At 36.8% G+C, this 20660-nt stretch overlaps 1 protein-coding gene across 1 annotated transcript in view; it reads left to right on the top strand.

The window, feature by feature from the left end:
* Positions 1–20660, top strand: part of VPS50 (VPS50 subunit of EARP/GARPII complex) — a 130851-nt gene that overhangs the window by 76160 nt on the left and 34031 nt on the right. Inside the window, exons 17-20 of the mRNA XM_046020863.1 lie at positions 3844–3934; positions 7074–7250; positions 10448–10566; positions 12505–12611. Coding sequence (XP_045876819.1) covers positions 3844–3934; positions 7074–7250; positions 10448–10566; positions 12505–12611 — 494 coding nt within the window. The remainder of the gene's footprint in view (positions 1–3843; positions 3935–7073; positions 7251–10447; positions 10567–12504; positions 12612–20660) is intronic.

The following is a 20660-nucleotide window of genomic DNA, read 5'->3' as shown; positions in this document are numbered from 1 at the left end:
TAACCAGATATTAGTAAATCACATTCAGTGATACCTAAAAAGGATAATGACATCACAAATAGTATAGGAGAACAAGGTTAGCTGAATGTTTAAAATTACTTTAATTTACTAATTAACAGAATATAGGGGGAAAAAATCCCATAAGGATCATCATAGTAGATGAAGAAAAAAAATTTGATAAAAATTCCACCCTGTTTCATAATTGCAAGAAATCATGCTTGTAATTTTTTTTTTTTAAAGATTGTATTTATTTATTTGACAGACAGAGATCACAAGTAGTCAGAGAGGCAGGCAGAGAGAGAGGAGGAAGCAGGCTCCCTACAGAGCAGAGAGCCCTATGCGGGACTCCATCCCAGGACCCTGGGATCATGACCCGAGCCGAAGGCAGAGGCTTCAACCCACTGAGCCACCCAGGCACCCCCCATGCTTGTAATTCTTACTTTCAAATTATGGCCTTATATTTAAAGTGTACGTCTTGTAAATAGCATATAGATTATCCTATTTTGTTTGTTGTTATTGTTTTTAAATCCAGTCTGATGTATTTTGTTTGAACTGGTTGTTTTTTTTTTTTCCTGTTTCCATTTAATGTATTTATTGGTATAGTTGTGTTTAAATCTATTGCTGTTTTAGGGCGCCTGGGTGGCTCAGTGGGTTAAGCCGCTGCCTTCGGCTCAGGTCATGATCTCAGGGTTCTGGGATCAAGTCCTGCATCGGGCTCTCTGCTCAGCAGGGAGCCTGCTTCCCTCTCTCTCTCTCTCTCTCTCTGCCTGCCTCTCTATCTACTTGTGATCTCTCTCTGTCAAATAAATAAATAAAATCTTAAAAAAAAAAATCTATTGCTGTTTTATATCTAGAAGTGTTAATCTTTTTTACATTTGTATTTTGTCTTCCTTTATTTTGGATTGATCATGCATATTTTTTAGCTTAATATTATTTGGCTTCTCAGTTAGCCTTTTAAAAATAGATTCTTGTAGTGGTTACTGTCTTTTCAGTATGCACCCCTGTTCTGTTATTGTTGACCATAAGTTAGTATAGTTGTGGAATAGTGCAAGAACTAACTTTGTAACTGCATTTATCTTTTCTTACCCTTCTAGTGTTTTTATATGTTTTTATCATATGCTTCTACTTTCCATCTTGTTTCCTGTATACTCTTTATCCAGAGGGTTCACTAAGCTGCTTTTGTCTGTGAGTTGGTACCTTTTTTCACTGTAATAATTTTATATTATTATGTAATAAATGGACATGAGCTTAACAGCTTAAAACAAAATCCATTTATTATGTCACAGTCCTGAGGTTAAAAGTCTGGATCAGCTTGTTTAGGTGCTCAACTTTTAGGTATCTCACAGGGCCGAAATCAAAGGACCAGCAAGGCTGGTCTCTGATCCAAAGACTTTGAGGAGGAATCCACATCTGAGCACATTCAGGTTGTTGGCAGAATTCAGTTCCTTGTGATTTTAGGACTGAGATATTTTCATGGTGGCTGTCAGCTTGGGAACATTCTCAGCTTCTAGAAGCTTCTCTCCAGTACTTGTGCATGACTGTTATCAAATTAAAAGCCAATAATGACACATAGAGTTTTCTCATGCTTTAACACAGACAGGGGGATTTGACACAGACACAGGGAAAGAGACACACACAGGAGAAAGTAATGAGAACACTGGCAGAGATTAGAGAGCTAAGGCTACAGACCACAGAATGGCGGTAACTGCCATAAGCTGAAAGATGCAAGGAAGAGATTAGATGGGTAGATGATGTGAGAGGGTAGCTCTGCTGACACCTTGATTTCACCTAGTGATACTGGTTTCAGACTCTGGCCTCCAGAACTATAGGAGAATAAATTTCTATTGTTTTAAGTCACTCCATTTCTGGTGGTTTGTTACAGTAGCCACAGGAAACCAATACAAAGTGGAATTGCTGGGTTAAGTGGTAACTTTATGTTTAACAGTTTGAGGCACTACCATACTGTTTTCCAAAGTGATTCTATCATTTTAAATTTCCATCAGCATTATATAAGGACTCTTAATTTCTCCAAGTCCTTATTGACACTTGTTATTGTCTGTCTGTGATGATAGCTATCCTAGTGGGTATGAAGTGATGTCTCATTATGTTTTTGACTGTTGATATTCAGCATCTTCTTATATGCTTATTGGTCATTTGTCTATCTTTGCAAAAATGCTTATTTGAAGCCTTTGCCCATTTTTCAGTTGGGTTGTTTGTCCTTTGTTGTTAAATTGTAAGAGTTGTAAATGTTTATGGTTTTAGTTCTTACATTAGGTCTGTGGTCCATTTTAGTTGTTTTTTGTATATAATTTGAAATTTGGGCATAGCCACTTTTGGGATACTCTTAGCCATTACCTCTTCAGAACTGCTTCTGTTCATTCTATGTTCTCCATTCAGTTGCGTGCATACTAGATGTTTTGACTGTCTCATTTATCTTATATGATCTTTTCTGTTGCTTCCATTTTTGTTTTCAGTTTGTGCTTCACTTTGGATAGTTTCTATTGATCTGTCTTTGAGTTCATCGAGCCTCTTCTCCTTAACCAATTTTTAATTTGAGGTAATTGTATTTTTCAGTTACAGAATGTCTGATTCTGTGTTTGTTTTTATTTTATTTTTTTTTCTTTTTAAATGGGGGGGGGAGAAGGCATATGTATCCCCCTCTGTGTTGATGACATCTTAACTAGTGCATGATATCTTTTTTTTTTTTTAATATTTTATTTATTTGACAGAGAGAAATCACAACTAGGCAGAGAGGCAGGCAGAGAGAGAGGAGGAAGCAGGCTCCTTGCGGAGCAGAGAGCCTGATGTGGGGCTCGATCCCAGGACCCTGGGATCATGACCTGAGCCGAAGGCAGAGGCTTTAACCCACTGAGCCACCCAGGTGCCCCCTGTGTTTGTTTTTATTATTGCAATTCTTTGAACTTCTCCTTTCTTTCACTTTGTACATCTTTTTTCTCTATTTTATTTAACTTAATTATAGTTATCTTAAAGCTCCCTTCTGTTAATTCTAATATTTGAAGCAGCCTTTGCTTTTTTACAGAATTACCCATTTATTACCTCTTTACTTTAGAAATCTGAATTTTTAAAAAAATCTAGATTTTGTGTTTAGCAGGTTAGTAGTAACAATGATGCTGTTACAAGGGGAAAAGTAGGACAGGCACTGGTCATTTATTTCTTGGGTCAACTGGAAGGAAGTAGTGACTTTTCTGGAACCGCCTATACAATGTACTGATTACTCAAGATAGGCAGTAAACCATAATAGCATTAAAAACGAGAGAAGAGATCAGTGTGATGTAAGTGATTAGTGCATTGCTGGCTCTGTAAGTGCTGTACTTGATAATTTAATTTGTAAGTGCTGTGTAGAGATAGGCCCTGAGCTAAATATATTTGGAGAGTGATAATTATCTTGATCTTGTGGCTTACTAAGTATGATTAAGATCTTTGCTATTTAGCATAAAGCATTTATTAGTATTAATGATCTCATAAACTTTGTAAATTATTTCTCTGTTTTTTGGCATTGATAAATGATTAGCTAGGGATGTTTTAATGTTGAGTTGGGGAATAGCTTTTAGTTTCATCCCTTAATAAAAATATCATTTCCTGTACATTCAGTATTTTTGTAATATAGTAGAGATATTGTGAGTTTAGTAAATATTTGAGTTTTTTTCTCTTAAAGATGATAGAACATTAACAAGTAAATGTGTTTGCTGTGTTGGTATGAATAGATTCTCAAAGTTGATTATGATTGTGTTGATAATTCTATAATTATATTTTATTTTCTTAATTCTTGTGTGCAGTGGACTTTTCCTCTAACTTTTGGAGTGTTTGTTTTCTTTTTTTAAGAACACGGCTTGATGAACTGAGAATGTTTCTAGAGAATGAGACCTGGGAGCTTTGTCCTGTGAAGTCAAATTTCAGTATCTTGCAACTTCATGTGAGTGTCTCTTAGAAACAAATGAATCTATCTTTTATTTAGTTGTCTTAAAAAAAAAAACCCAGATATTAAAAAATCTTTTATAAAATCATTTAATTAAAGAATAGCACCTTTCTTTCCTTGCTTAAAAGTGAGTAATAGCCACCTTTTATGGATGTCAAAATCTGTCTCTTTTTACAAATTCAGTTTATATACTTGAGGAAAACTCTTTTGCCTAATCTTTTTCTTTTGATTTCAGAAAGAGATCTGCTTTATTTAAATTTTGCAGGAAATTAATCAGTTGTATTTTGATGGTCTTTAATGAAAGCTTATGTTGACAGAATGCTTGTGATTTCTTGTTTGTTTGTTTGTCATTTCTTAAAGGAAGTAAAAGGTTTTTAATTTATGTTGCAACTCATAAATGTGCCTATAGTGAGACAGTGCTTCAGAATTAAAAGCGGCATTTACAAAATATACTCTTAACTAATTTTTATTAGTTAACTAATTCCTTGAGTCCTCATAGGATATGTAATCTGTGAAAATATTAACTGATTTATTTTCCCTTGGTTGAAACAAATTACAGATAAATACTCCTTGTGTGATAGATGATGTCCTACAAATACCAAATGTCAAAATACAATGTATAAACTTAGGTCCCTGTATAGAAAGAAGGTCCAGTATGTTCAGATGTTCAGATTTTGCCTCTGGAAGGAATGGCTTTCTAGAAGTAATTTTCTTATTCTAGATAAATGTAAAAAACACATGATTAAAAGTCTTTAACAGGGACTGTCTTTGTGCTTATGTTGTATAATAGCTTACTTACCCAGCTCTATCATATTCCTTTCCTAATATGGAAATACTAAATACAGTGAAACAGGTCAATTAATAAATGCTTCAGAGACAGCAAAATTAACAATGATTGTAACATTGTTTTAGATTTCTTTCTTTTTTTCTTTCTTTCTTTCTTTTAGAGAAAGCTAGCATGCTTGGGGACTGGGGGGTGGGTGGAGAGGCAGAGGGAGAAGGAGAGAGAAACTGAAGCAGACTCCACTCTGAGCTTGGAGCCTGACATGGGCCTCAGTCTCACAGCCCTGACCTCATGACCTGAGCTGAAACCAAGAGTCGCATGCTCCCCAATTGTGCCATACAGGCACCCCAACATTATTTTAGAATTCTTAAATAAGGTGATTCCTTAACATTATTTAGAATTCTAACATTGATTTTAGAATCCCTATTTAAATAATTTTATTTGAATTTTTATTTAATCATCAAATTATGTCTGTGTGTATGAGCACGTATACTTGGTGTAAGTACCGTTTTTTACAAGATACATTTGAAATATTTACATCCAAATGAGCATTATCTCCTTTAGTTACCTTGAATTTTACAAGATTTTGCCTATAGTTAACAATACCGTATTACACACTTAACATTTTTTTAAGAGACTAGATCTTGGAGCACCTGGCTGACTCAGTCAGTGGAGTATACAACTCTTGATCTTGAGGTTGTGGGTTCCAGCCCTACATTGGATGTAGAGATTATTTAAAAATAATTTTTTTTTTTAAAAGAGGGTAGCTCTCATGTTAAGTGTTCTAACAACAAATTTAAAAAGTAGTTACTTTGAAAATTATTCACAATGGAGATAGTGTTCTCTTGACACGTGTTCCTATAGATCTGGTTTTTAAAAAATCATTAATTTATAGTCACCCCTTGTTTAACATTATAAAAATAATGGCATCATTTTTGAGCATTATGATGGATCTGATTTAATGTGTAACTGCACTTTAAAAAGAAAATAAACACATCGCTTGAAATTTAATAGATGTATGTAATTTTTAAGATTACCTTCGAATATGAAAGATTTTTAAAATTTGGATAAATATTAAAAAGATTAAAAGATATAAGAAAAAGTGTACCAAATTTTTGTAAAAAAATCAAGAATTTTTTTTTAAAGATTTTATTTATTTATTTGACAGACAGAGATCACGAGTAGGCAGAGAGGCAGGCAGAGAGAGACGGAGAAGCAGGCTCCCCGCTGAGCAGAAAGCCCAATGTGGGACTCGATCCCAGGACCCTGGGATCATGACCTGAGCCAAAGGCAGAGGCTTTAACCCACTGAGCCACCCAGGCGCCCAAAAAAATCATCAAGAATTTTATAATTCAAAGGAATTATTTTTTTTTTAGAAGACTTTATTTATTTGACAGAGAGGGAGAGAGAGTAAAAGCAGGTAGAGCGACAGAGGGAGAAGTAGGCTCCCTGCTGAGCAAGGAGCCCGATGCGGGTCTCAATCCCAGGACCCTGAGATCATGGCCTGAGCTGAAGGCAGACACTTAACTGACTGAGCCACTCAGGCATCTGTCAGAGGAACTTTAGAGATAATTTTATCTCTTCCAGTAATAAGCAATGTGGTCTTGAACTTGGCACTGAATCCCTTTGGACTACTTTGGTTTCCACATCTGGGAACAGCTCTTTAGTTTTAGCATTGTGGTTCTCATACTGGAGGTTGACTCTCTCATTTTATTGATGAAGAAATTGAGGCACAGAAAAGCCAGGTGATAGTCCCAACATTATATAGGAAGTTAATGGATTAATGGCAAATCTTAGGTCTCCAAGACCTATCATCTAACCTCAGCACGTGTGTTTGTGTTGTCTACCTCCAGGTGTATGAAGAAAAAGAAATGAAATCTTATGGACATCAGCATAACAAAGAAAGATTCTGATGTCTGTAAAACGCGTAATTAATTAAATGGTGCAAACATATAATTAATTATTAATATTGATTTATTTTTATTGTGGCCTTTTTATTGCTTAAAACCATATTCTGCTGGGTCTTTGCTGCTATGCTAAAATTTTTAGAGTTTAAATATAAATTATTTTCAAAAATTTTCTGAGCAGTTCTGTAAACTAAGCCAAAAGTAGCTTGATGCAGATAACACTTTTAAAAGTGTTATCAGCAACTGAGTTGTCTTTAGGAAAACCTTTGAGCACATATGTTCAAGTTTGTGCCTTCACACAGCTTCCAAGATTTAAAAGTGAATAACCTGAAGAATCAGAATTAATTTTTTTCACTAACTACATTTACATTGATGGAATATGTTGTGTACCTGAATTTTAGTGTTGTTGCTAAAAAGGTATCTGGCTCCTTTTTTTAATGTCTAGGAATTTAAATTCATGGAACAGTCACGTTCCCCATCAGTTTCCCCTAGTAAGCAGCCAACTTCAACATCCTCAAAAACAGTGACCTTGTTTGAGCAGTACTGTAGTGATGGGAATCCATTTGAAATCCAGGCCAACCACAAAGATGAAGAAACAGAAGATGTCCTGGCTTCTAATGGGGTATGTAGTGTTCTTAAAACCTATTGTGGAACGTAAGTGAGATTTTCTTATTGAAAAGTGTTCTACCCAGTGAGGAAGGTAATTAGCTAGATTTTTTTTATCCATTTAGCACCCACCTTCCTACCTATATGCTTATATACCTGTGTTACCACATGTACAGTAATGGCTTTACAGCATGCTTTGTTGAAAATGTCCTTTTGAAAAATGCATTTGGGCTTTATGTTTACTTTGTGCTCCTATTAGGTTGCTGTGTGTTCTTACTAGATTGCTAAATTGGGTAGGGGTATTGTTTCTTCACTGCCTATTTCTGTGATTTGTTGGATAGATGAATGAGGGAATAGATCATCTGCATTTAGTTCTCAGCTTGGGCATCCCAGTCATTTTGTTCCAAGTCCCTTTATCTGAGAGAGAGTAATGTCTTACCTGGTTACCCAGCAGGGATGTTTTTAGGATTTAGAAGTACAAAGTTTTAACACTTTGAGCAGCTCAAAAAACACAATATAAACCTCAGGTTGTGTGAGTTAATGGGAAGTATTTGAAGGAGTTGAATGAATATCACCTTTATTATTTATTAACTGTGTGGCCCTTGGCAATTTATTTTACCTCTGTGACCCTCAGTTTTCCTATATTTACAATGAGTGAACGTTTAGTTCACAGTTATCTGTGTTTTTACAGTATTTAATTTGGATGGGTCCTTCTGATCGTCATCATTTCCAGAGGACCCTGTATGATGTTTATTTTAGATTTGATTAAGCTGAAGTGAAAACTGTTCAGAGTTGATGAAAATCTGTTGAATTTGTATATGTATTTCAGTTTTGTCATTTTCTTTTTTGTTTGGTGAAGATATAATTTTAAAAAATTGCCATGAAAGTGTATTGTTATTATGTTTTATCATGAAGTAGAAATTATTTCATAGTAAGCCATATTTACAATTATAATTTAGTGATTCTTATTGATCCTTTTCCTCTCTAAAGTACACTAAACTGGGAGAAATTAAAAGTCTTTTCAATATTTTTGAAATAATATATCCATCTGTAATAATTGGCTAATTTAAATATCACATAGCATCTGATTCTTATTATTCTTGGCAGTTGTGTTCTATAAAGTCCCTCTGAACACTGAATTAACAAATATAGAACCATTGTTCCTGAGTGAAATACAGGATTAGGTTCCTGTGAACATTCGTTCATATTTTCATTAACTAATCAGTGTATAACCTTGTTTTATTTGGGTTTTTGCTTGAAGACATCTAAATTAATTTACAGTATTGGACATTGAACTCACAGCCAACAGCACTAGAATTCCTGCCCAAATGAATCTAACACATGTATTTTTGCCATAAAACATATTACAGTCTTGCACTTAGGAACACGAGGCAAAACTTTAGTCCTACACTTAGGGGCCTTCCTAAACAGGGAAATTACCAGCAAAAAAGCACAATTTTTTTTTTTTTTAATGTGGCACTAGACTATGAAAAGGACATTTGTTTAAGTAAGCTGGAGCAAGAAGGTAGACCATCACCTCATTTGCACTCAGCTAGGAAGGTGCATGTTGGATAACTCAAAAGTTTCTGCATTCTCTGTACATATCCATGACTGACTGTGAAAGTGTCACAAAGTATTAATGTTGGGGTTACAAATAAAATTTAGCAGGTACGGAAATTTGCAAAAATACGGAATCCTCAAAAATAAGGCTCTCTTATCCTGTGGAATTACGAAGCTTTTTGTTATAGCCAGGAGAGCCTGCTGTCTGTGGATCCCCTTTCTGAATGTTATCAGGATCACAGTGTGTACAAGTGGGTGAGAATGCCTAGAATGCTTGTTTCCAATTATTAATGTGTGATCTAATCTTTCCAGGTACCACATAAGTCCTTGAAAGTCAGGGTCCACATCTTACTATGACCTGTCACACTGTTTTAAGCTCTCAAAAAATGGTTTTTGAATTAGGGGACCGGCTTCCTTTCATGTTGTCTTCATATTCATCTCTTCAACTGGCATGTGGGAAAAAACTTTGTTATAGAATTGCTCTGAAGATTCAGTGAGAAAATTTATGAAAGCACTTAGCACTTAACATTCAAGAAATGTTAGCCATGATTTAATCATATTAATTTATAATATTAAGTGATAATGCTGCTGCTGCTGCTTTCTATCCTGTGCAGGGACGCCACTGTCCCCCCATGCTGGCACAGGGCCACGTTGCCATAAAGACGGTAACAGTGTTAAGAAGTCACCCTTCCTCTCAAGAGGAAATCTACTATTTTCATCCTTGCTCTCAGTAGTCCCTCAGTGCTCAGTGTGATTTTCTAAGGCTTCCTTGGAATGAAATCTCATCATAATGAATTAGGACATTAGCATGTGTGTTATAAGAGTTTATTACACTGAATTAACATTTCCACAGTGCCAGAATTATATACTCAACCTCTTCATGGTGAATTAGCAAAGTGGAAGTAAGTATATTGAAACCACTTGGGGGAAGAGAAGAGGTTTTTTTTTGGTTGTTGTAGGAGGTTTTTTTTGGTCAAATGTACACTCTTTTCCCTCGTAAAGGCATAGCATGATATTTGTGTTTGTCTTCTTTTTATGGAGATTTGATTTTGGGGAGAGAAGTCTTTGTAGGCCTAAAATGTTTGTATTTTCTTTTTTTTTTTTTCTTGGATGGAGAAGAAGCGAATGGAAAGTTAATATTCTTGATAGCAAAATTAGAGATGCGTTATTAAGAACTTTCTTCCCTAAACTACCTCTTAAAAATTGGATACTCCTTTCTCACATTGAGGTCCTTCATCCATTTGGAGTGAATAAATGAAACAAGATGGGATTGGGAGGGAGACAAACCATAAATGACTCTTAATCCCACAAAACAAACTGGGGGTTGCTGGGGGTAGGTGGGATTGGGAGAGGGGGAGGGGGCTATGGACATTGGGGAGGGGAGGCGAACCATAAGAGACTATGGACTCTGAAAAACAACCTGAGGGTTTTGAAGGGTCAGGGGTGGGAGGTTGGGGGAACAGGTGGTGGGTCATAGGGAGGGCACGTTTTGCATGGAGCACTGGGTGTTGTGCAAAAACAATGAATACTGTTACGCTGAAAAAAAATAAATAAAATCGGAAAAAAAAAAATTGGATACTCTTATTGCATTGAAAGACTCCGAGAAAAGTTGGCTGTTCATACTCGTTGTTGAATATACTGTGTTTTCTTCAGTATGAATCTGATGAACAAGAAAAAAGTGCGTATCAGGAGTATGACAGTGACAGTGATGTTCCTGAGGAACTGAAACGAGATTATGTGGATGAGCAAACAGGTGATGCACCTGTGAAAAGGTAAATGTTCTTAGATTGTATGGTATTTCATATTTTATGTTATGCATTTAAATAAAGATTTCCTTTAAAGGTTAGGAAAAAAACAAAAGTTAAACATTTCTTTAACTTTTGATGTCATGTGACAAAAGTGTATGTTTTTAAACGATTGCTGAAAGGTTGGAAATGTAGTTTTTTGATCTTGGGTATAATCAAAGAGCTCTTAATTTAGAGAGCAGTGGTTTTTGCAGAAAAACAAACTTCTAGTTTATACAGTCATACTACCTTTGGAGGCAGTTCCAGCTTCACATAGGTTAGAAAACCTCAAGGAGGAGAGTAGTTATTTGTTTTGCAGGGGGAATTCCTCCTACTTCAATCTAGTAAATACAGAAAGTCTCCATTCATCTTTCCAAGGTCAATTCCAATCACTATTTGGGCCTTCTGTTAAGGTTCCTTCATCTTCATTGTTTTGTTTCTGTCATAAACTGTCCTCTTCAAAAACTATCATAATTACATAAGAATTTTTCATCGCTTTCTCCCTCCTAAGTGGACTTGATTCTTAAATGTGAGTGAGTTAATTTCATGACTAAGTATCAGACATCTAGTTACCACAAATACACTTAATTTTTAATGATAGATTTAAGTATATTTTGCCCTACCTTTTATCCCCAAAGTACCTAGTAAGTACCTAGTAAATTCAAAACCCTGATTGATATAATCTCTCTCCTCAGAAAATGAGCAACTCATACGATTGTAGATACTTGAATTGGAAATAATTGTTTCCATTGGTTTTCATGTATGTGTGATATTTAAATCCATCTATGGTCCATTACGAACAGAACAGAACTGTTTTTTTGGACTTCTTCATTGGATGTTGTGGGTCTGTTCTGGCTGAAAGAAAACCCCTGACTTAAATGAACATGTAAGATAGTATCTGCTGGTATATGTGTATATATTTGCATTTTTGGTAAGGTTATGCAGACAGTTACCCTCTAAACTGTCCTAACTTACCACTCACTAAGAACTATGAATAATATAAACTATGAGCTTCGTTCAGTCAATTAGTATCAACTCCAACTTCAAATTGTCTCTTGAATTTTCAAAATTTCTTCTATTTCACTGCTACCATGCAGGTTCATGCGAAAATCATCTCTGTATCACATTATTGGCTCTGCCCCCGACTTTGACTTTCTGTCTCTAGTTTTGCCCCCTCCTCATCCCTCTTGGATGCAAATGTAGGTTTTTTTTTTTTTTTTTTTTTTTTAATGTACAGATTTGTTCATGACATTTCCTGTTTAATTGCTTTCAGGGTTAGGTTCATACTCTTTAGGTTTGATTGCCTTCAGTGGTTTGGCCCTTCCTTACCTTTTTTCATGTCACTTTTCCCTCAGTCCACTCATTCTCCATGTGAACTCTTTGTTCTTCTCTGAGCACACTCACTTTTCCTACTTCTGACCTTATTTTATATTATCCCCCCTTTTTTGTGTACTTAACCATATATCTTCAATTTTTTCCTTGAACCTGGTGTCCTCCTCAACCCCAGACTCTGTCATGTTCCCCTATACTTTAGATATTAGATTTAGATTCTAAAGAGAGTGTTTTTTCATATTTATAAGTCTGAAATTAGAGTACTTGGTACATTTGATATATAATTTCCCTGGAACCTCTGTTTTGTTTTTTTTTTTTTCTTAAGTGACACAGCTTCTTTTAATGGTTGATAATGACTGTCTTAGAATCAAAGAAATACATTATAGTACTTTATTTCTTTGCTCATAAATCTCTCTTCCACTCTGGACTGTAAGCTCTCTAAGGACGGGAGGATCATCTCTATATCCCCACCTGACACATGGAAACAGTTTCAGTAATAATGAATGAATAAAGGATAGATCCTAATTGGAATAACTTACTGATTTACTAGTTGACAACCCTAACTGCAACTCTGTTTTGTTTTTCCATATTAAGCGTTTCTAGAGAAACTCTAAAAAGCAGGAAGAAGTCAGATTATAGTCTAAATAAAGTGAATGCACCCATCTTAACAAATACAACATTGAATGTAATAAGGCTTGTTGGTAAGTAGCCACCTTTTTAAAAAAACATTATTAGTTAAATTAGTCTACTTTTGTTACTTATTGGGGTTTTCATTGTACACTCCAGTGCCCTCCACAAGGAAGGTTTTAAGATTGTCCTATGTCAGTACTTTCTCATCCTAATTGTTCAAATAGTGTAATACTATCATTAATGTTAGTTTTTCTTTTTCAGTTAACTGCTTAGTATTTATGTTTTCTACTTTTTCTAAAATATCCCAATTAATTGAAATGTAATGAAAAATTCTCTATGTGAGTTGGAGGTTTATGTAGGATGACGATAGTGTCCATTTTACATTTACACAATATTTTGTGCTTAGTTGTTTCATTGATCTTCACAATCTTCCTGTCAGATAGGCAGAGTGAATAGTGATCCTCTGGCATTTTCAGACACAAGAGTTCTATAAGCTAAATGCTCACACCATAGGAAGAGTTGTTTTTATTACAGATAAGACCTTTATTGATGATTTTGTAGAAGGCAAGTAACATGAGGAAATGCCATTTAAAATATTTAGGTTTGAAGATGATGTGGAATTTTTAATGTCAGTATTTCTGTGTTTTATATGCCATCTTAACCTTTATATCTCACAAGTAAGTCTGTACATTTGACAAATAAGTTATAGAGATATGTTCTCAAATTAATTAAGTCATCTATACCAGTCAGGAATTTTAATGTGTTCTATTAAAAAAAAAAATCTCTGTATTCTGCGTATATGGAGATGATAATGTCCTGCTGCCTAGTTTGATTACTCTTGGCTCTGATAAAATGGTCTGTGTTCTTGAAGATAATTTCTAAATTTCACTAATGAATAGGATAAAGTAGACAAAATATCTCTCAGAAGTCCCACTTCCTTTAGGAAAAATAGTGGAAAAGAAGTAATGAGTTGGAAGGAAAAGAAAAAGGGTATATTTTCATGACACACAGAAAAATAACAGATTCTGAAAAGTTTTTTTTCGCTGATCATTGCCAGGGAAATTAGCTTTTCTTCTTTATCCAAGAGAGCTAACTGAACATAGCATCATGAGTTACTGTGTGGAATTTATAGAACCAAAACTTGAAGGGTTCTGAGAGCTCATCTGGTGTAAATTCCTATAAAACTAGGATTTATCTAATGCCCCTAAGTTGTGGTGGCCAACTAGCCTTTGTTTCATGTCTCACAGTCTTTGGATACAAATTATTTTGCAAGACTACCCATTCTACTATTAAACTGATTTAGTTGGTAGGAATCTCCTCTTTATAATAAACCAGAATTTCTTTTTCTCTGTAATTCTGTTGGTCTCAGTTATATCTTTAAAAGCAAAAAGAGTAAATCTGTACTTTGTTCTCCTGTTCTTCCCTGTGGTGACTCTTCAGGTATGGGTGGTAGTTACACTGTCCTTCTTCCCTTATGCTCCCCCAGTTCATTCTTTGGGGTTATTGTGCTCATTTTCCTTACGTGGTTCTCACTGATAAATATTCCAAAATCCTGGTCATCCTCCTCAGCCTTTTGGACTCACTGTAGTTTTTGGTTTCTGAACACGCTACTTGAGATGTAGCTTAATGAATTCATCTTTTGCCTGGTTATGTTGTGGTAACAAACCACCCTAACACCATGAAAGTTGACATGATGCATATTGGCTCCTAATCACCTTAGTTCTATTCCATGTGTCATTCTGAGATGCAGGCTGAAAAAATAGTACCGGTTTGGGACATGGGGAAAAGAGCAAGAGCCAAACCATGTTATGACTCTTAAGGCTTTCACTCTGATGTGGCACCCCGACTTTCTCTGGCAACTCACGTTTGACTGTTGGAGAGAGAAATACACTTCTACCCCAGGGAGGGCACTACAAGTTCAGGGCATTGGATAAGGGCATTGGATTCCTACAGGGAAGGGGAGTGGGTAGAGATAATTGGGGAAAATAGTATAGTCAGCCCCATGGAAGTGGTAGTTTATATTTTTTACCTCACCTAGTTCAAAAAAGAGCTAGAGTTCGTCATGTTACTTTTACTCTAAAAGACATATATTTAGTAGAATCAAATCAAATATAAGACTAAAACAAGGGGCGCCTGGGTGGCTCAGTGGGTTAAAGCCTCTGCCTTCGGCTCAGTTCGTGATCCTGGGGTCCTGGGATCGAGCCCCGCAGAGCCCCACATCGGGCTCTCTGCTCAGCAGGGAGCCTGCTTCCTCCTCTCTCTCTGCCTGCCTCTCTGCCTACTTGTGATCTCTGTCAAATAAATAAAATCTTAAAAAAAAAAGACTAAAACAAAATTGTGGAGGGGAAATAATGTTTCGTTTTGTTAAATGGAGAGAACAAATGCAAATCTTCACTTCTTGGTAGACATAAGGAAATGAAGAAACAGTGCATTCTGCTCGTCTAATTATGCAAGAAGGGGATCGAATAACAATAGAAATGTGTTCTGGGTGCTAAATTCAGAAGTCAGTAACACAAATGCTTACCTAAGGATTACTCATAGACATAGTGGACATTGTTTTCTAATAGTGGATTTAAGCAACTGAGAAAACTTGTATTATGCGCAGTAGACCAGTCCTGAATAAAACCTTACTCAGTGAAGAGAAACTAACCATTGTAATTTCAGCCTTTGCCACCACCAGATCTTTTTTTTAAATTAATTAATTTATTTTTTCAGCGTAACAGTATTCATTGTTTTTGCACAACACCCAGTGCTCCATGCAACACGTGCCCTCCCTATTACCCACCACCTGGTTCCCCCAACCTCCTACCCCCGCCCCTTCAAAACCCCCAGGTTGCTTCTCAGAGTCCATAGTCTCTCATGGTTTGCCTCCCCTTCCAATTTCCCTCAACTTCCTTCTCCTCTCCATCTCCCAATGTCCTCCATGTCATTTGTTATGCTCCACAAATAAGTGAAACCATATGATACTTGACTCTCTCTGCTTGACTTATTTCACTCAGCACAATCAGATAAGACCTCCAGTCCTGTCCATCTTGCTACAAAAGTTGGGTATTCATCCTTTTTTTTTTTTAATAAACATATAATGTATTTTTATCCCCAGGGGTACAGGTCTGTGAATCACCAGGTTTACACACTTCACAGCACTCACGATAGCACATACCCTCCCCAATGTCCATAACTCCCTCCCCCTCTCCCAACCCCACCTCCCCCCAGCAACCCCCAGTTTGTTTTGTGAGATTAAGAGTCATTTATGGTTTGTCTCCCTCCCAATCCCATCTTGTTTCATTTATTCTTCTCCTATCCCCCTAACCCCCATGTTGCATCTCCATGTCCTCATATCAGGGAGATCATATGATAGTTGTCTTTCTCCGATTGACTTATTTCACTAAGCATGATACCCTCCAGTTCCATCCACGACCACCAGATCTTTTACTGGAACTGCAATTAGGTAACAATGCCTAGTATGCTTTTAACTCTCAGGTCTTCCCATTTAAAGATGGGATTAGGTGCTTCCATTATTCCCTCTAATAGACTTTTATGCCTACCACTTTCTCTCCCTGGGAGGTCTTTATCTTCCTTTTGTACATATTCATAAAATATAACTTTAAGAGAACCACTCACTAAGGGGTCTCCAACCAGTTAATGCTATTCTATCCCCTGTTGTCGCATCGAGGTGCTTGAAGATAATAAACTGGCAAAGGTAATGTCTCTTCTTACAAAGCCAGAAATACAGTTGTGTAAATAAATTTTGGGTGCCCGGGAAGATGAAGGAACTAATTATTCAGTAGTTGGGAGGCACATTTTAGAACATTAAAGGCATATTTAAAATGTCCTTTTCAAGTAGTGTTTATTTGGCAGGTAATTAGGAGAGATTAAACGAAAAAGTGTTAATGGGGCTTCCCAGCCCCAGGTGGTACCTAAATCTGTTAGAAAGGCCCAGGGAGCCCTTCACAAGTGCAGAGAACTAATCAGAATGCTTGCTTGTGTAAAGAGAAAATTCTGTCAGCCTGACAGTTTCCTGCAGACAGAAGCAGAGAAATTTTAAGGAATGTGTCTCATCACTGAAATAGCCTTGCTATTCAAGGTTTTCTCTCCTGGAGGCAGCTCGCACATGAGTAGATATGATAGGTCTGAGAGGGGCAGAAGATAGGTTGCCAGAATCCATGCTTGTAAAAACTACAGACCAAAGGACAAAATTACTGCTTTAGCAGCTGAAAAAAAAAAAAAAAAAAACACACCAGCACATCATGCATCCAGATTTAACGTAAAACCAGAATAAAGTCATCTTTTAAGAAACTTGATATTTTCGTATGCAGTGTTTAAGAAGAAAATTTATCATTGTTTAATTTAGATTACATTCCTATATATCTGTTTCTCTAAAAATACTTACATTTTATTGGTCATTTATAGGTAATATTTTTATACAGTTTTAAAACCCTTTCTGAGCTGGTAGCTGTATATACAATATGGTATTTTGAGAGAATGTTCCAAGAAGTGTCATCCTTCAGTACAATGTACAAGAAAATGATATTAGAGACGTGTGTGGGGGGGCTAACATAGAATATACAAACAATAATAAAAATAAATAACAGAAAACAGTGATAGAATAACAGAGTAAAATGATAGAATAAAAGCTCTCAAAGAATGGAATAAAAACTAAAGGCTTAGGTAACAGACATATTGATTTTTTACTCTGGTCCTCACTTCATTGTTGAGTGCATTTTTCTAAATTGTTTGAAAAATAAATAAAAATAAATTGTTTGAGCTGAACTGACTTTACCTTCCTTTCCTTTATGCCTCATTTATAGCATGTCCAGTTAACTTTTATGTGCTATTTATGTCCAATAATGATGTCTCCGCTTAGTGTACTGTGATAAGAATAATGAATATCCTTCCAGCTTGGATTCTGTTCTTGCTCTTCCCCGTCAGTTTCGCAGCTCCTGCAGATGAAAACATCTGGAGTCAGAGTCACCTTTGCAGCAGATAGAGCATCTAACCAAGCACTTTTCACTTTTGTAGGTGCCCAATATATTGGACTGACACACCTTAGTTTTAAAATCCTGACTATTGGAGAAACATCTTTTCCTCCTCTCTTGTCCTGATTCACAGTGGAGGAACACACACTTACAGCGCCTTCTCTGTACCCTTGTATTTACTCCTCTGCAGAGGTGTCGGGGCTCACTAATTGAGTTCCCCCCGGCCACCTTTCAGGTGGTGATCCTGGCTTTCTGTGGCCCCTGCTAATGAGCTAGGTAAGACAAACCCACTGTTCCTCTAGGTTGTGGTTCTCCTCTGTGCTGTTCGTTGGTTGCTTTCCCTCTGTGGCTTCTCCCCATGAGTGTGGACTCACAGTCCAGATTTTAGGGTAATAATTTAAACAGTGCTTCCCTTGTGAAGCTTTTCCTCAACAGGTTGGGTTTCTTTTACGTAGCACCCTATACTTCTCCCTCATTGCATTCATCATAATTATAATTACTTAAAAATAATAGCAGTAGCTAAGATTTCTCGCTCCCTTGTTAGAGGCTTTGTAAACACTTTATATGCATTTTCTTAATGAATTCTTCATGGTACCCTTTTTATACACCAAATCATTAAAGTCCAGAGATAAATAAGTCGCTTAATGTCACACCAGCTTCTAACTGGTAGAACCTGGATTATCTGATTCTAGAGCCAGTAAGTTCTTTTCATGCTTCACAACCAGGAGAGGAAATTAGAAAAGTTAATTCTTAAACCCGGACGAAGTTCAGAGAGGTTACAGTATAGGTTGGAAGCAAGAATAAGAACTTCTCACTAGTGATCATTTGGGAAGAGGTGCTTTTCTCAGTTAAGGGAGGCTTGGAAGACAAATTCACCAAAGTAAAGCCATTTTGGTGAACGTAAAAGTCAGTAGAATCATAAGATCAGACTCATGGGAAACCACAAGACACTCTCCCTCTGGCAGTAAGAGCCACACAGTCTGGACATACTTAAAATTGCTCCCTGTGGGTAATTCCATAACCTTAAGATAATGGAAAAACTAACTGCCCAATGTGAATGATGAACCCAAAGTTAAAGAGTAAACCTCTCCCTGTACCATTAGCTAACTTAAATAAAACTTATAAAACCCTTCCTTAGAGGCAAAGTGGGGGTACTCTTCCTCACCTGGTAGGAGAGACTACTACCTTGTCTATGAAGGAGTTGCTTTCTTACTTCTATGCTTAATCTTTGTCCCTTCCTCTGAAGGGCTTTCTCCTGAATTCTTTCTTCCATGAAGCTGAGAGCCCTCTTCACAAGGGGCCTGAGGCCCTCCCTCCTGGAGTGTTGACCAGTCTGGCACCAATCTGGGTATTCCTCCCTATTCTCAAAGCACACTGTGTCCACTCCTCTCCCCTCTCTCTCTCTAGGGAACTCAAGGGAAGAAAGGGAAGGTGAAGTGCAGCTGAATGAACCACATCTTAATCCACTGGCCATGTTTTCTAAACCAGGCAGGCTAACTTTAGAGCCCTGCTGTACTTTTTTTTTTTTTTTTAAGATTTTATTTATTTATTTGACAGACAGAGATCACAAGTAGGCAGAGAGGCAGGCAGAGAGAGAGGAGGAAGCAGGCTCCCTGCCAAGCAGAGAACCCGATGCAGGGCTCGATCTCAGGACCCTGGGATTATGACCTGAGCCAAAGGCAGAGGCCCTAACCCACTGAGCCACCCAGGTGCCCCCTTGCTGTACTTTTTTAATTAAGGTAATATTCTCACCCTAACACAGAAAATAGTAAAGAAGAGGTCATGATGAAAAGCAGCATTCTCCCACTCCAGGTCCCCTCTGCCACCAGTGTGCAGGTGGTTTCTTGGTCTGTTTCTGTTTACCTTTCTTCTAGTTGTAATTTCTCAAAAAAGGGTGATGAGTGGTAAATGTTTTGAATTCTTGTCGGTCTGAATATGTCTTATTCTGCCCTTTCACTGAATGGCAATCTAGCTATGTATAGAATTGTAGATTAAAAATTATTTTTCCTTAGAAAGTTGAAACCTCTAGTGTTTTCTGTTCATTTTACTGTAGATGAATTTCTTTTTTCTCTTTCTCTGAAAGCTTTTGGTATTTATTCCCTTGATGTTTTAGAATTCTCTAGTGATCTGTCTAGGTGTGAGTTATTTTTCATTAAGTGTGTTGGGTAGTTCGTGACCCTTTCAGTCTGAAGGCTCTTGTGCTCCTTAGTTGTGACTAATGCTACTATTTATTTGATGATTTCCACCTCCCCATTTTCTCTGCCCTCTTTTTTCTTTGATTTCCTGTTGGTCAAATGTTTAGTCCCTTAGATTGGCCCCTTCCTGTCTCCCATATTTTCTGTAATGTTTTCCATGGTTTTGTCTTTTTGCTGTACCTTCTAAAGACATCCTTTTTTCAATTATTTTCTTTAATTTTTAATTTTAAAAATCACTTTTAAAATCATAAAGAGCCCTTCCATATTCTCTGTTTTTCCCTCCCATATTTTTCTGCTATACTGTTTTACATAATTATTATATATGTATAGCTTGAATTAGTTGTTTTCTCTGGGATCAGCTTTTCTTTTTACTTTTACTCTCTGAGTTTTCCTCCTGGGCCTGCTGATTTTTGATGACCTATTCATATCCAAAATAGAAGGCTGAGGAAGCTGTGGTGCTGCCTGGGTGTCCCCTGCTGAGTATGAGAGCTATGCTCTCACTCTCCCTGTCCCCTTTCTTCTCAGTAGGAATCCTGAGAGGGGACTTTGTAAAGAGCAGGGCAGGGCTGGGTGGATTTACTAGTAGTCTTTACCTTAGGGGGACAGATCCTCAAATTTCTCGAATTAGGTAGATTTTCATCTGTGGTGCCAACATCTACCCTAGAAGCCTTCATCTTTGTAATTTATTATTTTTTAAAGTTTGCTCCATTTTTTTGTTTGGTGTGTTTCCTGTATGTATGTATGTATATATTTATATATTTATATATACATACATACATACATATATATATATATTTTAAAGATTTTATTTATTTGAGAGAGAGAAGGAGCAGGGGAAAGGGTAGAGGGAGAGGGAGAAGCAGACTCCCTGATTAGTGGGGAGCCCTATGTGGGGCTCTGTCTCCACTCTGGCTGGGATCATGACCTGAGCTGAATCCTGAGCTGAAGG

The sequence above is a fragment of the Meles meles genome, chromosome 10, assembly GCF_922984935.1.
Source record: "Meles meles chromosome 10, mMelMel3.1 paternal haplotype, whole genome shotgun sequence".
In the NCBI taxonomy this organism is placed as follows: domain Eukaryota; kingdom Metazoa; phylum Chordata; class Mammalia; order Carnivora; family Mustelidae; genus Meles; species Meles meles.
The sequence above is the reverse complement of the archived record's forward strand: the minus strand, read 5'-3'. Positions and strand labels throughout refer to the sequence as shown.